General features: G+C 37.9%; 1 protein-coding gene across 3 annotated transcripts in view; it reads right to left on the bottom strand.

Annotated features, from left to right (window-relative positions):
* Positions 1-16,844, bottom strand: part of DTL (denticleless E3 ubiquitin protein ligase homolog) — a 75,833-nt gene that overhangs the window by 25,054 nt on the left and 33,935 nt on the right. The window contains exons 13-16 of one of the 3 annotated variants that reach the window (XM_058539797.1): positions 16,148-16,283; positions 5,656-6,488; positions 3,653-3,763; positions 1,611-3,309 (exon numbers count right to left, since the gene is read on the bottom strand). In XM_058539797.1, the coding sequence (XP_058395780.1) occupies positions 3,665-3,763; positions 5,656-6,488; positions 16,148-16,283 (1,068 nt within the window). In that variant the 3' untranslated portion in view covers positions 1,611-3,309; positions 3,653-3,664. Of the gene's footprint in view, positions 1-1,610; positions 3,764-5,655; positions 6,489-16,147; positions 16,284-16,844 lie in introns of those variants that run through there. The other 2 variants (XR_009219850.1, XM_058539796.1) reach the window with 2 other exon arrangements.

Here is a 16,844-nt window from a genome sequence, read left to right as displayed (position 1 = left end):
ATGCTGGGGCCGCGTCCCACATACAGCAACTGGAAGGATGTGCAGCTGTGACATACAACTATCTACTGGGGCTTTGGGGGAAAAATAAATAAAATAAAATTATAAAAAAAAATTAAAGAGAAATGGAGCATAAACAGAATAGTAAACAGAATAGTAAAATATTGGGAATTTGAAATTCCCAATAAAGAACCTGGTTAGATATCCTTGAAATCCTCTCTCTTGGCTTAGCAGGGAAGTGAGAGGGCAGAGCTTTTGAGATGGAACAAGCCTATTCTTTAATCTAATACCTCTCATTTGTGTTGTACACATTTGCTGTATATATACTGATCTGAACAAGCTACTTAATATGCTCAGGCGATTTTTTTTAAAGGCTGACTTAAGACCTTACATCATTCCATAACAACCCCTACACATTTTAGCTTGTATGCAAATGTAGCTCAGAAATAAAACAGATTTTTCTACCACTTTAGACAACAAAATGGGTCCCTTATAACAAGCTGGGCTTGTATTCCTGGCATCAGATCTAATGAAGCACTAGATTCACCTCATGTTCAACAAAATGCTGTATTCGGCCTGCCTATAATTTCCAATCAATATCTAAAGAGCTAATGCATAACGTAGGTTTTTCCATAATCTCCAAGAATTTAATGAGTAACTGGTTACTCTGTGATGTGGCATGATCCAAACCTAGGGCAGGCAAATAATCCATGAAGCCCTGTGTGAGAAGCAGTGAGATCTGGTGAGCAAGAGCTCACCCGGGCCTATATTCAGCACTTGATAGAATCATGAAGCAGAAACCACCCATGCCTAATTGTCATTAGGAGGACAAAAACTCAGTTTCTCTAGTATGACATTCTCACCCAGTCTCTCTTATGACACACATCTGTAAAATGTTGCCCACATTACATAGCTGTGGAACGGATTCTCTCTGTGAGACTACTTGGCCTTTGCTTTAAGAGCAGTGTGAAAGGAAGTCAAGACCCTCTTGGGACTAGGAAAAGCAGAAAAACAGATCTAACAGCAGCACGCGTCTGCTATGATAGGCTCTTAAAAAGCATATGTTCAACTGATATCTGACCTATACAGGATCACGGCTATGGGCTAATTTTAAGCTGGGGATTAAAGCAACATATATATACACACCCACACATCATTTCCAGGCATCCATATTGCACAGTTGAGGTTTTAAAAAGTGCCTCCTATACAGGGTGTGCCAAAAGTCTTAGTGAAGTTGTAAGCTATTAGGGCTGGGGATGGGGGTGATGGGCTGAACATGCCCTCTGCAGTCCAATAGGGCTAGCTACACATGATCTTGATTTATCATCAGTTAAATGTGCAGCCCAGATTAAAAGAGACATTTTAAAGGACCAATTAGTCAACCCTCACAAAAGTAAATTAAGGGCTTGTGTTGAAACAGCCAGAAGGAAACTCTAGTACAGCACTGTAGCAATAGTGCTTGGAGTATATTCAAATGGAAAAGCTTGGGCTGGAAATACTTGTTTAGAAAAAGAACTACACTCCACCCTCCTTCGTCAAGTAATCCAAGCCATCTTAAATGCTCAAGGCTGACCAAGCAAGATGTATTTTAATAAAACTTCTTTCAGCTTGAACTAGATGAATAAACAAATTTTATTCAATGAACAAGTAGAAAGGATTCTTGAATGCTACTACAGTTCTTTTGTGTAGACTGCTTCTAGGATAATGCAAAAAGCTCAGAAAAGGACATCAGATAAGGTAAAAGGCTTTATTAGTCAGGATCAGCTCAAAGTCTGACACTGACACAGTAGGGATAATTATTATCTCATTACATTTGACCTTTGGCACCCATCTAAAGTACTAGTTTTCCAAGTGGGACACGTTTCACCCAGTAGACTCTCAGCAGTTTCTGACAGCCACATTTACCCCAATTTCAATGAGTTGAGCTGTAAGGAGATGTGCAGGGATACAAAGAACAAAATCATCTACTTTAATTATCCTTTTCTTTTTCATGAATTCTTTTTCCCATTGTCTTTCAAAGCAAGAGCAATAGATAGCATTATTGGCAGGTATTGGTCATAAATAACACCTTCCCACAGTCAGTCTAACACACAAAAATCAAACACTAAATATAAGAGTTCCTAAATATTCAGTTAATGCTATGGTGTGCTTTGTTTCAAAAACAGCAATTCTATAGCGTCCCTTTATTTTTCTTCTTGGATAAAACCATGGAGAATCCATGTTTAATTGACCTACGTAGTTAGTTCTGGTTGTTACAAACTTAACTTATAAAATCAGAGGAATCAAAGAGCTATCATTAAGAATAGATTTTAAAATTATGACAAAAATACAAATAAAGTCTACATAGTCCTCAGGGATATGGATAAAACTAATCAAGTTTCATGATTGGAAGGGGACTGGACTCTCTTTCAAGGACATAGTACAAAGAAAGTATACGGAGCTTGTTTCTATGAGGTTACAAAGGGGAAAAATATAAAACAATGGTTCATTTCAAGATGATCGATACATAACTGTTGATTAAGGAAAGAGATGTTCAAGATATTTTATACATTATTAACTTAGAGTCAGCCTATACACTCTCTATATTAAATATCTAGAGAGAATTCCATGTCTTTTTGGCTCAAGTCTATACCAGAAGGTCATTGCTTATTATGTATATGAAGAGAATCCAAAAAATCAAGTTAAAGCCAAGATTTATTTCTTAGGTTCTAGATTTTCAGTTCAGAGCTATCTTCTTTTATAAAAACATCACTAAGAAACCATTACATTTTCTTAAAATCTGATGACTTATTTTTTAAAAAGTTGCAGCCCCTAGAGAACTGAGGACTGAATTCAAACCTCAGTTTCAGTGTATGACTAATGATTTTATAAACATCTTCCTCTAATAAATGGCAAAACCCATAACCTTTTATAGAATGTGCTGTGGGGTTGGTAACATAGTAAGATTGCTTGGTAAAAATACGGGGACCTTAAATCTCATATGGGAGATATATTTGGGGGAAAAAGACAAACGTTTCTAGTGTTGTTCTCCTAGTTTCTCCAAAGAGTTGACATTTACCACAGCTTTTAAAATAAAGATGATTTTAACTTAAGAGACTGTATTGTAACACTGAATCAATATAAATGTACTTATGTGAACATCACATTTTTACACATACTTAAGAAAAACCCACAAAAGTGTAGTGAAAAGATTATATATTTTAAATGAAATTATATTTGAGGCAGCATAGATCCAGGGGTCTTCAGCAGAAGACTTCTTCAGCAGTTGGCCTTTATAGACAGGCCTTCTGTGTGGCTAGCAGATACTTCCCACTGTGCACAGAAAGTCTCAGTGTTAACAAGAGACAAGTTTTGTTTTCTGCCTCTACAAGCTGGGATGTTATTATCGTAGAGAATATGCATAATTTAAAAAGTGACTACTAATTCAAAATGTTACAGAGTGACAAACTTAACTTTATGAAATTTAAACACAGCATTCATCCTCAGGAAGCTGCGTATACACTATGGTAGTAGCACCAGACAAGGTAAACTTCAGAGTTGAAAGGAGTATCTCTAAAAATGAAAAAAATGGTAGCTTTCCTAAAGACCAGAGTTATAGGGTCACTCTGCTGTATTTTTTATCTTGTTTTAATGGGCCAAAGTTCAGTTAACTCACTCAGATTAGAATCTATAATTCTGTTGACTGTTCAGGACTACAGAAGTCATCTTGGGATTTTCTGTGGAAGTATGTACAGATTTTCCTCATGGAGCTGGGAGTAATGGTGACCTAGAAGAAGAAAATTTAGGTTTCAGAGATTTTCTAAGATAAAGTTCAGCTGTTACCTCAGCAAGTTATCACTAAAGAGTATTTTAAGTTAGGATGCCTAGAATTTTGATTATTTAGTCAGCCAGCTTTCAGTCCCAAATATTTGGAAAGCAATGTCTCTTTTGGCTGATTTGTACTGAATATAATAAAAACTTAATAGACAGTATGCAACGAAGAAAGCCATAGACTTTTCATGTGAACAGAAAATATTTACCACTTAAACCTCCTAATAGGAACCAAAGAGGTTACAATTACCATCCTCTGAAATAAATGAGTAAACCACCCTCCTAAATTTACAAACGATAGGTATTTAAATGGCAGCTGCTACCCTCTTCTGAAGAAGTCTACATTATCATTGTGTACCAAAGAAAAAAATTCTTTTAAAGAAATTTTAGCTTCAAAGATTGAAATTATAAAATCAGAAATATTTTGGACTAGCACATTATTTTTTAAAGCTTTTAAGATTTACACATTAGTGAAAACAATTTTTCATTGAAATTGCTTTTCTGCTAACATATAGCTGAGACTAGCTCCCCTGAAAAAATAGGAATTTTAGCTAGAAACAAAGAGTAGATGCAGTGATGATTTTGAGAGAAGAAAGGAAAAGACTCCTAATAGCTTTTTTTCATATTCTGTAGCAAGGTCTTGGTTGGAGTTTGTGTTTGAAGTAATCTTTAAATTATTTCTAGTTTATTTGTCCTAAAATTATGGGATAGGTTTCACGATAGTAGCTGTGGGATATGAACACTTATTAAACTAGAACTGGCCTAAGGTTATCTAGCTTCTACCCTTTAAAGGGCAGATGTTGCTGCTCATGATTCCTGGATTGGATTTCAATCATTCTACCCCCTTCTCCTTAACACAGAGCAAGAGCTACTACGAACCACGGTGGAAATTTCCTTAACTCCCCGCCCCCCTTAACTTGCAAACTGATTAAGAGAAGCTTTCTAGTCCTTTTAACTGGTGCCCATAGCTCACCCATTGCTCACAGCTACTTCTGTCTCCACCATTATGAGTCACTAGCTTTTGATTCAAGGTTCACAAACCTATTTCTGCCAGCAATATCTGTTTTTGAAATTATCTAACTTAAATATTAGTCAACCAATGAAATACCTAAAAAGATAAGTAAAACTAAGTTGAATGTTCAAAAAAGTATAAATACAGGTGAGTTGCCAAAAATATTGGTGAGCAAGGTGACTACAAAAGATTGGGGAAAAAATCATAAAAATCTAGAAGGATTCTGCACTGAAATTGCTTTGTAAGTCTGTAAGTTTCACTTTATTTTAAATAATCATAAACTGTAATTACAAACTGGAAATCTATATATGGATGTTGGCAACTTGCCCACGAATGGCAGCTTTATCTATAAAAAGGGGAGGGAGTCTATAAAAAGAGCTTGCTAGGGGGTGGGAGAAATAAAAAAAGGGGTGAGGGAATAATGTCAAAGGAAAGGGAAGATATTTTTGAATTGATATCCTGGAGGATGAGGAAGGCTTTGATGAATCAGGCAACAGGGCTGAGGGGTACAAACCTTGACAGAAGGATTTTAATGGGAGTAAATAGAGTTGCGAGATAAAATACAGCACATGCCTAGTTACATTTGAATGTCAAACAAACAACAAATAACTTTTAGTATAAGAAATTTTTAGTATAAAAATGTCCCATGCAATATTTGTCCTGTATTTTTACGTGCTAAATCTGGCAACCCTAGGAATAAATAGATTTCTGTTTCTTTAAAAAAAGCATTCTGATTTCTGAGAAGAGATCTGTGCCTGCCTCTCTGAAGTCAGGGAATCTATCTTACTGGCCCCCTTCAAGTTAAGAAATGCATCTTCCCACCACTGCTGACTTACCGGGCCTGGAGAAGTCTTTCCGCTCTGTCTCCTAGAATTGGGGGTCTGGGATGATGGACTTCGTGGAGATGAATTCTCAGCCTTCCGTTTGGCTGCCATGGCCAATAACCAGTTTTTATTCTCTGGGGAGCTATTCTCTTTGCCTACCACTTCAGATCCTTCTCCACAAGATCCCAAAGGAAGAGGTAGTGTTCCACAGCCTTCTGAAGCATAAGGACTGGCAGGAGAAGGAGGCTCTGAGATACTCATACTAGCTCCTTCAATCTTGCTTGGTTTGGTAGGACCTAGAGGGTCCTTACCGAGGTCTTCTTGGTTACCAGCAAGGCAGCACAGATCCAAATGAAGCTTTTCAACTGGGTCATCAAGCTCAGTCACACAGTTGCAACTCTTTACACACTTTTGTTTCACATTCTCCAGACAACTTGAGTCTAGCCTCCTCTTTACTCTATTTCTAGACTCAGAGCAAGCCACTGCTTGGGATGATTTCAGGCTCACAGGAATGAGGGCTTTTCTTGGAGACATAAGCTTGGTCTCAGAAGCAGGTGGAGTGATGGGTGGCGATGAAGAAGGTGTTCTGGTCATCCAATTTCTAATGGACATCTTGAAAGATGAAGGTGGCTTGGGAGAGACAGAGGAGACCGAGCCTCTTCTGCTGATGGGAGACCGGGCCTTGGCAGGAGGGGTTTTAATAGAGAATGTGGGAGTATTTGAAGGAAGAGGGAGGTCTCCAGCACAGCTTGGAGCACAAGCTGCTGATGATGGGGAGGAAATGGATGGACTGCTCTTTACTCTGGGGGCTTTGGCAGGAGTACTCTGGCTACTTGTCACTGTTACTGAAAAAGAAAAGAGGGTCATGAAAATCAGAAGTGAAAGCCATAGAAAACTCCTAAATTCTCATCACCAAAAATTATAGCTAACTTAATCATTCAGGGTTGATTACCCAGTGAGTAGATTACATACATCATTTGATTTTTACCACACCCTCTTAGCATATTCCTTCCCCTTTCCTAACTGCCAGCCTCCCAACTACCCCACTGTAAAACATATACTTGTAAACATCTAGAAAATACAGAAAAATTAACAGAAGAAAAATTTAAAAGTATCCAGGTGAACCACTTTTAGTGTTTCTTCTATACTTGCGCATGTGACATATATTATATACCTTAACTTTTTCTACACAAAAATGAGACCATAATGTATATACTATTTAGTAATCTGCTTCTCAACATTATCATGAACATTTCCCACATTAATACAAATTTATATTATCATTTTTAATAGCTACAAAGTATTCTAAGGTAACAGCAAGACATTTAGTTTGTTAATGACATTTTGTTTTCCTAAGTTGCCATTATCATTCCCATATATATTTTTGAGCAATGTTAGGGCAGAGAGCCACCACACAGTGGCTCTCAAACAGGAGCACACAGGTCTAAAATCTGACACGATATCTACGTGACTTGAGCACAACCCTTTACCTCCTCTGGCTCCGTTTCCATATCTGTTAAATGGAGATAGTTTTTAATCTCCACAAGAAGTAATTCTATCAATTACTTGTTAAAGTTATCAGGCCTCACGTAGCTTTCCACCTTAACTTACAAATGGCTACTATTTTCCACAAGCCAAAGAATGCCAAAGAACATTTCAGAAACTCAATTCTTGCTCTCTGTAAAGCAAATCAAACAGTGGATAGAACTCTTCTCTATGCGTCCTGTCCCTTATTTACAGACAATGGCAAGTAGTTCAGGCAAATTCTTATAAACTTCATGATTCTTCCCCCTCAGGCCCCACCACAGACAACACTGTATTTTCTCACTTTCCTTCTGAGCTTTCTAGATTTCTGAAATAGTGTTCCTGTCTTCAATTAACAAGGGAAGGGCATCTACTTATTTCTCAGTCACAAAGTCTTTGAATTATAATCCTGATATTTAATTCAGTTTATTATTATTGATTGATTGATTTTTTTGCTGGGGAAGATTTGCCCTAAGCTAACATCTGTTGCCAATCTTCCTTTTTTTTTTTCTTTTTTCTCCCCAAAGCCCCAGTACATAGTTGTATGTCATAGTTGTAGAGTTGTAGCTCTTCTACATGGGACGCCGCCTCAGTATGGCTTGAAGAACGGTGAGTATACTGGTCCACGCCCAGGATCCGAACCGGCGAACCCTGGGCCACCGAAGCAGAACGTGCGAACTTAATTGCTACACCACCAGGTGGGCACTACCCCCTTCTTTTTTTAATGTGAGCTGCGGTCATAGCACAGCCACTGACAGACGAGTGGTATGTTTCCATGCCCAGGAACCAAACCCCAGCCGCTGAAGAGGAGCGTGCTGAACTTTAACCACTAGGCCATCGGGGCTGGCCCAATTCAGTTTAATTATTGAACTGCATTTATATGCAACTGAATTTAGGATGGGCTGACATAAAAATACAATCTCTCTTTTAGCTAGAATAAAGATTTACAAGTACTAATTTCAGTCATTTAGTTACTCTGCACATTTTACCCTGTGCTTTTCACCACTTAAGCCAAACTTTGCTCATCAACTATATGTTTAGAAGTGGCCAAAGTGATACTGCTCCTTCAATAAAGATCATTACTGGAAAACCCCATTTTCTCACAATGTGCTACAGAAGTGGAGTTAGTGACAGGGACCTGTTCATAGAGCAGCCGGTGATAGTTCTCAAACTCATGTTCTAGAGCCTGATTGCAGTTATTATTTCAGCAGGAAGCTTTTCATTTGCCTCACTCCTCAGTGCACAGCCCCGACAGTCATTAGTTCCATTAAAGTGGGTTGACATGTATACTTAGAGCAGAAAGTACTAAAATAGTATTGGTTTTACAACATGCAGATTCTAAGGCAGGATTAGGGGAGAAGGAAAAGCTAGGCCACGGACAAAGCACACATATAAATTTCTGATACTTGAGCGGCAGACATTTGAAGAGTTTACTGAAGCTCAGTGGGAAATCTGAGGTGGTGAAAAGTTGGGGTATTTCCTCTTCCTTTAGGATGTTATAATGAAGGAAGAAGTGGACTATGGAGTCAAAGAGAAGATTTTGTTAACTTTGAATGTTAACAAAACGCTGGGTCAAATTTAAATCTTTCCTTTCTTTTTCAAAACAGTAAATAGATTATAAAAGTAATAAAAGTTCATGGTAAAAAAATTCAAACAGAGGGGAATAAGATGGAAAGTAAAAAGTCCTCTTTTCAACCTTTTCATTTCACTCTTATTTTCCTGTGCATTCCACAATTTTCTATGTGCCTATTAGTACACACACAGTATAACATATGTTAAAAAAAACAATGGATTGTTACACAAGTTCTGCAATTTGTTCTTTTCTCTTAACAGTGTATCTTTTTCTCTTCATATAAGTACACTTAGATGCACTGCATTCTTTTTAACAGCTGAATAGTATGTCATTATGTTGGCATACAGATATAAATACAACATGCCATTTAGTACTTCATCTACTTAAGTGCATCAGCCCCTATTGAGCCTAAGCACTGCATGAGATTTGATGACACAGTAGCATGGACTGGGTTATTGCCCTAAAGGCTTCCTGAAAGTCAGTTGCTTTGAGGAATTACAGAGAGCTTACCAGTAATCAATTTGTAGCTTCTTTCTATATAAGGATTTGTCACCTGGCCTCACCTTACCTTTTCAGTCTTATCACCTACTATGCTACTTTAGGATCCTATTACAGGAGACTACTCACTGCTTCCTGAACAAGCTGTGCATTGTCACCTCTCTGTCTTTATTCCTGTGGTTTTCTTGCCAAGTCTGCCCCTTCTTTGCCAGGCAAAAATTCTCCTCATGTTTCCAGGCTCTGAGGACAATGTTAACTCCATTGTGAAGAATTTGCAAACTTTTTTCCTCCTGTCCCATAGAGCTCTCTCTCCTCTTCCACAGGAAAGAGATTCTCAGAGCTTTTCTTTATACAGTTGGGAGAAATGTTTACAATGTACTATAGCTTTTCCATCTGCCTCCTGGACTAGAGTATGAGCACCTAGAAGGCAGGTGATGATGATTTACTCATTTTTAGGTCTACCTAAAGAATCTTTGCTAGTGTCTAGCAAAGAATTATTCAACAATGTTTGTTAAATTTCATTACTGCTGAGAGGGATGAGGGTGAGGTTCCAGACATCAAAAAAAACAGACTCTGGGGGCCGGCCCGGTGGCGCAAGCGGTTAAGTGCGCGCGCTCCGCTGTAGTGGCCCGGGGTTCGCCGGTTCAGACCCCGGGCGCGCACCGATGCATTGCTTGTCAAGCCATGCTTTGGCGGCTCCATATAAAGTGGAGGAAGATGGGCATGCATGTTAGCCCAGGGCCAGTCTTCCTCAGCAAAAAGAGGAGGATTGGCAGATGTTAGCTCAGGGCTGATCTTCCTCAAAACAAAACAAAACAAAAACGGACTCTGTAAGTGTTTTGCTGACTTGTGAGACTACAGCAAACACTTTAGATAGAACAGGTAAGGTTTCCTTCTCTTTAAGATAAGGATAATCATCTTTGTCACTCAATAATGTGCAGACCAGAAGAGGTTCTCAATCCCGGTTGTATACCAGACTTACTTGGAGCTTTATAAAAATACAAGTACTTGGCCCCCACCCCAGACCTACTGAACAATCCCTAGGGACACACAAACTTTTAAAAAGCTCCACAAGTGGTTCTGAGGCACAGCCAGGCTTGAGAACCTTGGCCTCGACAGTGCTATGAGATCTCTGGCTGAAACAGTGCAAGAACAGTAGGCGACAGAGCAGGTGCTGGCTGGGAAAAGTAGGGCAGAGGGAAAAGGGGCTGTGCCTTGGGATTTAAAGCCTTCCAGTTGCTGTGTTAAAAGGGCCAGAAGAGAAGATATGCAGCCAAGAGTAGCAATGAAGGGCTGGGGTGGCAATTAGAAGCTTGGGAAAGCAGAGGAACATAATTTTCAAAATTGCAATGTGATTAGCAGCAGCAAATCTGTTGCTGGAAGCTGGCTTACCAAGTCCAATGGCCGGTGTGTCAACCTTTGGTACTTAGTCAGGTTGTTGTTTTGTAGTGCTCTTCAGAGTAACTCTAGCATCACTCAGAAATGGAGAAATCTAGGTATAACTCCTGGTCTGGTCTTAACTTGAACTTTGCTTTGATGTGTTGGTTCTAAAGGAGGCAGTACTGCAGAGTGCTTCCAAGCATATGCTCTGGAATCAGACTGCAAGGGTTTAAATCTGGTCCTTCCCCAAACAACTTCATAGCTGTGTGATGTCAGGCAAGTCTAACTTAATTGAGCTTCAGTTTTGGTTGTTTGGGGAATTAAATGAGATAATTCAAGTAGGTCCTTAGAACAATTATGCTAGTACTCAATAATGGCTAAACGCTGCTGTTATTATTATGATCCAAATTTGGTCAACATGTGTAACTTTTTTTGTGACTTAGCTTCCAAAACTAAGAATAATTAATGATACACTAAAAATATCTACTTAAAATCAACATACTTTTAATCAAAAATCTTAAAATGGTTATAGGCATTAACACAGAAATTCTACCTCTGGGAATCTATTTTAATGGGAGGGGAGGACCCTAAAAATAGAAAAAAAAGATAAGATTTTCACAAAATATTGGAAACAAAATGGCAAACTACAAGAAAATAGCTAGGTAAACTATGGAACATTTACTCAAGGGACTATTTTAAATGTTTTGCTAAAAAGATAACATAGAAAGTGCTTGGAATATCAGGTTCAGTGAAAAAAGTCCCCAAGAAATCCAAATGTACATACAGTATAACTAATACTCAGTTAACAAGAATCTCTATGGATATGGGGGAAAAATCTAAAAAAAAAAACCTCAAAATATTAATTAAAATTATGTATGAGTGGTGGAAATACTGATGGCTTTTTCCTCATATAATTCTTTTCTTTTATGTTTTCCAAAATTAGGGAGACAAAAGTATATACAAAAATAAGGCAGCAGATAGACATTCCATGTTCATGGATCAGAAGACTTAAGATTGTTAAGATGGAAATACTCCCAAAACTGATCTACAGATTCAATGCAATCTCTATCAAAATCCCAGCTGGCTAGTTTGCAGAAACTGACAAGTTCGTCCTAAAATTTGTATAGAAATACGAGAGACCCAGAATAGTCAAAACAATCTTGAAAAAGAAGAAAATTGGAGGACTCAGATTTCCCAATTTCAAAACCTAATACAAAGCTATAATAATCAAGACAATGTGGTACTACTATAAGGATAGACATATAGATCAATAGAATAGAATTGAGAGTCCAGAAATAAACCTTATGGTCAATTGATTTTTCACAAGGGTGCCAAAACAATTCAAGGGGGTGAAGCATAGTCTCTTTAAAAAATGATACTGAGAAAGCTGGATATCCATGTGCAAAAGAATCAATTTGGATCCTTACCTCACATCGTACACAAAAATAAACACAAAATAGAAACTAGCCCTAAAACTAAAAAACTCTTAGAAGAAAACATACGAGTAAATCTTTGTGACATTAGGTTAGGCAATAGTTTCTCGGATACAACAACAAAAGCACAAATGACAGAAGAAAATACAAAGAAATTGGACTTCATCAAAATTAGAAAATTTTGTGTGTAAAAGGACACTATCAAGAAAGTGAAAAGACAATCTACAGAAGAAAAAATATTTGCAAATCATTATATGACAAGGGACTCATATCCAGAATATATAAAGAATGCTCACAACTCAACAATAAAAAGACAACCCAATTAAAATATGGGCAAAGGATTTGCAGAGGCATTTCTCCAAAGAAAATATACAAATGGCAATAAGCACATGAAAAGATGCTCAATATCATTAGCCATCAGGGAAACACAAAACAAAAATGGGACAAATAGGACTAGGATGGCTATAATCAAAAAGACGAACAATAACAAGCCTTGGTAAGGATATGGAGAAAGTGGAACCCTCATTTTGGGTGCTGAAAATATTCTAGAATTAGATTGTGTCGACGACTGCCCAATTCTGAATATAGTAAAGACTAGTGACCTGTATACGTTAAATAAGTGAATTTATTGTATGTGAATATATCTTGACAAGCCCCACCTCCAAAAAAAAAAGCCTCAAGAGAAAAAAGTACAGGAAATAAAAAGTAACAGCAGTTTACCACATAGCTCTATTCTGAATAGAAAACACAATAGTAGTAGTAATAATAATAATAACGATGATGATGATGATGATAATAATAATAATAATAATAACTCTATCAAACCAAAATTATGACCCTGTACCGGGAAGATAGAGGAATGGGGAGTGCGCAGAGGTTTGGTAATAGTGGGGACACAGGAAAGACAGCTAAATCCTCATCTCACAAAGTTAGAAGTCAATAGATAATGTTGAAAACTGCAAAAAAAACCCCCAAAGAAACAGAAATGCACAAATATTATTTAGATACAGACATACATATCAAAGAATCAGCTAAAAGATTTGAAAGTAGTTGCTCCTGGGAACTACTGGAACCGAGGACTATTTATCTTATTTACCCTTGTAGAACTAGTTGACTTGTTAAACTATAACACTAAATTAAAAAAAAAAAATTTTAAAGAAAGTAAAGACCAAAAACCAAAAATAAAGGCATCAAAGACTACAGAAGTGGACCCTCTGGAGTCCAGCTCTGCTTACAACATCTTGTAAGAGACTAAGTCAGTCATTAGAAAAATGAGCATATATCATCTCACCTTCAACTGCCCATTACCTTAGGCCTTGACGGCTAACATAAAATGAATCTTTAAGCTTGAATTTCAAGCTTATTACTGTACATCTGTTGATAACATCAGGATCCCCTTTGGCTGGCTCAGTGCTTGGAAGATTTTTGCTCTTGGTTCACTGTCATTCTCTTCAGCACTATCCCTGTCAATTCATGGTTATTATAAAATCCACATACATGATCTTTCCAATACCGTGGTTTCTCAGTTTCTTAACCTCCTCCTTCTACAACAGCCTTGTCCTTTCACTCACTTAAGCCACTTATTCCTTGACCTTATTATTACCGACACCTGCAAATCCTCCATCATCTCAATTTCAATCACCACCTATTTTCCCAGCTCCCTTTAGTACTCCAACTCCAATAATCCTTCATCCCCAGGGGATCTTCAATTCATTGATCTTACCACTTTTACACCATCCCTCAGCCCCATTATATCCTCACTTCCCTCCTTATCCAATTTAAATCCTATAGTCAATCATTATAATCATCCTCTCATATCTACCCTCAACTCCCTTAGCCCTCTTCTCACTTCATCCTCACATACTTGTGGATCTAAACATCCCTGGTTAAATCCAACTCTCCACCTACAGTGTACCTGTGCAGCAGACATACAACCACGCTGACTGATCACTTTCAATTAATGACTGCTAGCCTCAAGTTGACTCTTACCACCCAACAATCATATGTCCCTGGTCCATTCACTCTTATATTCTCTGACTATTTCAGACTTTCTCATCTCTCCTCAAATCTCTACCACCTCCTCCCTTATCTTTATTCTCAGTTGATGATCCTGATTCCTATCTCAATAAGAAAATAGAAGATATCAGAACAGAAGGAAACTTCCACAAGTTCTGACCACCCCTTCTATCCACCAACCTTCACTGTGCCTATGTATTCTGCCTTTTCTCCAATTACTATGGATGAACTATCCAGGCTCCTGGCAAAGGCCTACCCTTCTACTTGTATATTAGATATCATCCCCTCACATTGACTTGAGGACACTGCTCTAGCCAATTTCCCTGTATCAATTTTCCCCCTCTCTACAGGATCCTTCCAATCACATACAAAATGCTATAGTCCCATTAAAATAAAAAATATACATAAAACAACAAAACAAAACAAAAACAAACTTTAACACTTCTTCCTTCAGCTACCACTTCATTTCTCTCCTTTCCCTTCTAGCAAAACTCCTTGAAAGAGCCTTCTATACTTGTAGTCTCCAAGTTCTCTTCTCCCATCCTCCTAAACAAAACCAATCAGACAACAGATACTCCTCCAAAACTGCTCTCACTAAGGTCGCCAAATAACCCTCACATTGCCAAACCCAAAGGTCACTTTTTAGCTCTCATCTTGTGGCATGCCAAAAACATTTGACCAAATTTATCCCTCTCTCCTTTCTTTACTGGGCTTCTGGGACACAATACTCTGGTTTTTCTTTTTCTTCTGTTTGTGCATGCTCCTTCACCTCTCCAATCTCTAAACAATGGGGTGTTCCAAGGCTCAGGCCCCAGACCTATTCTCTTTTATATTATAGCTACCTTCAGTGTATGATGATGAATCCCACATTTACAACTCCAGTCCTGAAGTGCAGAATTAAACATCTGCCTGCCTCTCTGACATCTCTATTTGGATGCCTGATAATCATATCAAACAACATATCCAAATGGAACTTCAGCTCTTCCCTCTCAAACCTGCTCCTCCTGCAGTGACTATCTAGGTTAATGGCAACTCTATTCTTCTAGCTTCTCAAGCCAAAAACTCTAAAGTCATCCTTGATAACTCTCCCTCACATTCCACATCTGATCCCACAGTATATTCTGTTGGCTCTATCTTGTAAATATATCCAGAATTTGAAAACTTCTTACACCTTTCTGCTACCAATCTGGTCCAAGTCACCATCATTGCTTCCTGGATTATTTCAATGGATTTTAAAATTAGCTTCCTGCTTTTACCCTGATCCCTTTACAATTTTTTTTCAACACAGGAGTAAGAATGATCAAGTTAAGAAAAGTCAGATCATGATACTCCTCTATCAAAACCCTCTGACAGCTTTTTCTCTATCAGAATAAAAGCCCAAATCATACCAGTACCTCATTTTCCGCTACTATTCCCCTCCCTCTCCTTCACCCGCTCCAGCCACAGGAGCTACACCCACATTAGCCTCTTTGAGGAACAGAAAATATGCCAGAACTGCTCCTGCTTCAGGGCCTTTGCACTTGCTCTTTTGTCTGCCTGGAGTATTCTCCAGAACATCCACATGGCTCACTACTTCACTTTCTTTATTCAAATGTTGTCTTTTCATTGAGGCCTCCCTGGGCACCTAATTTAAAATTTTAACAGCACACTTTGCCGTTCTCCCATTCTTGCTTTCCTTTTTTCCCTAAGCACTTATTGTTATCTGACAGAGTACAGACTTTACTTCTTTAGCTTGTTTATTGCCTCTCACACTAATAATGTAAGCTCATTTACATCTTTGGGATTTTTGATTCTTTTGCTCATTGCTGAATCCCCATCAACTTAGAACAACGCCTAGTACATAGTAGGTATTCAATAAATATTTTTAAAATAAATCCACCACTGTATTCCTGTGCCTTGTGTAGATGTTAAACATAGTAGTGCTCAGAAAATATTTATTAAAAAGAATGAATATCAAGAAGATGGTGCTTTCCTTTAAAAATATACCAAAACAAGACCAAATCTAGCTTATCACTTTGTACTGCAGAACTGAACCAATCAAACCATAAAAAACTTTTAGAAAAATGCATGGGATCCTTACCTAGGTCGGCTCTTGCCTCTTTTTTCTTCTGAGAGGCCCAACCCACTATGGAAAGTTTATCTCCTCCTGATTTCTCCTCTAAGCCTCTATTCAAGCGCCAGATTTTCAGTGTATTGTCATCAGAGCAGGTAGCAATCTAAGGAGAATCAGGAAGGGAATTAAGAAGTTTCAATCAAAGATTCACAACAAAGTATAGATGTGTCTTAAGGACTCATGACTGGAGAACTCTGATACAACAAGATATAGAAAATGATATCTGAAAGATCATATACTTCCATTCCTTGCTTTCAGGAACCAATCCAGATTTCCAAAGAAGTGGACTCACTAGTTTCTTCTTTATATACATTCTGCTGGTATGTCTTTCATCACCAGTCATTTCTTACCTAGCCTAAAGCTTTACTATAAAGCCAAGTTCATTTCATTTTATTCTCAAGAAGTTGAGCAAGTCATTATCTTTATCACCTTCTATATAACTATGAACTATGTAATTAAGATACGATTTTACTCTCTCTTTCTCTTAAATGATCAATCAGTGTATGTCACCAACATTCAATTTCTATGACTTTCTTCTTTATTCTCCATGTTCTGGCTTATTGCTAAAGTAATGGGATCATTTCCAAGATCAGACTTAGTCCACAACTCTAGTCTACTCAAGTAGAATGAAACCATTCCTTTGAGATTCTTTTTCAGATAGGTA

This window comes from Diceros bicornis, chromosome 4 (genome assembly GCF_020826845.1).
Source record: "Diceros bicornis minor isolate mBicDic1 chromosome 4, mDicBic1.mat.cur, whole genome shotgun sequence".
Classification (NCBI taxonomy): Eukaryota; Metazoa; Chordata; class Mammalia; order Perissodactyla; family Rhinocerotidae; genus Diceros; species Diceros bicornis.
Note: the sequence above shows the minus strand (reverse complement) of the source record. Positions and strands in the feature narration are given on the sequence as shown.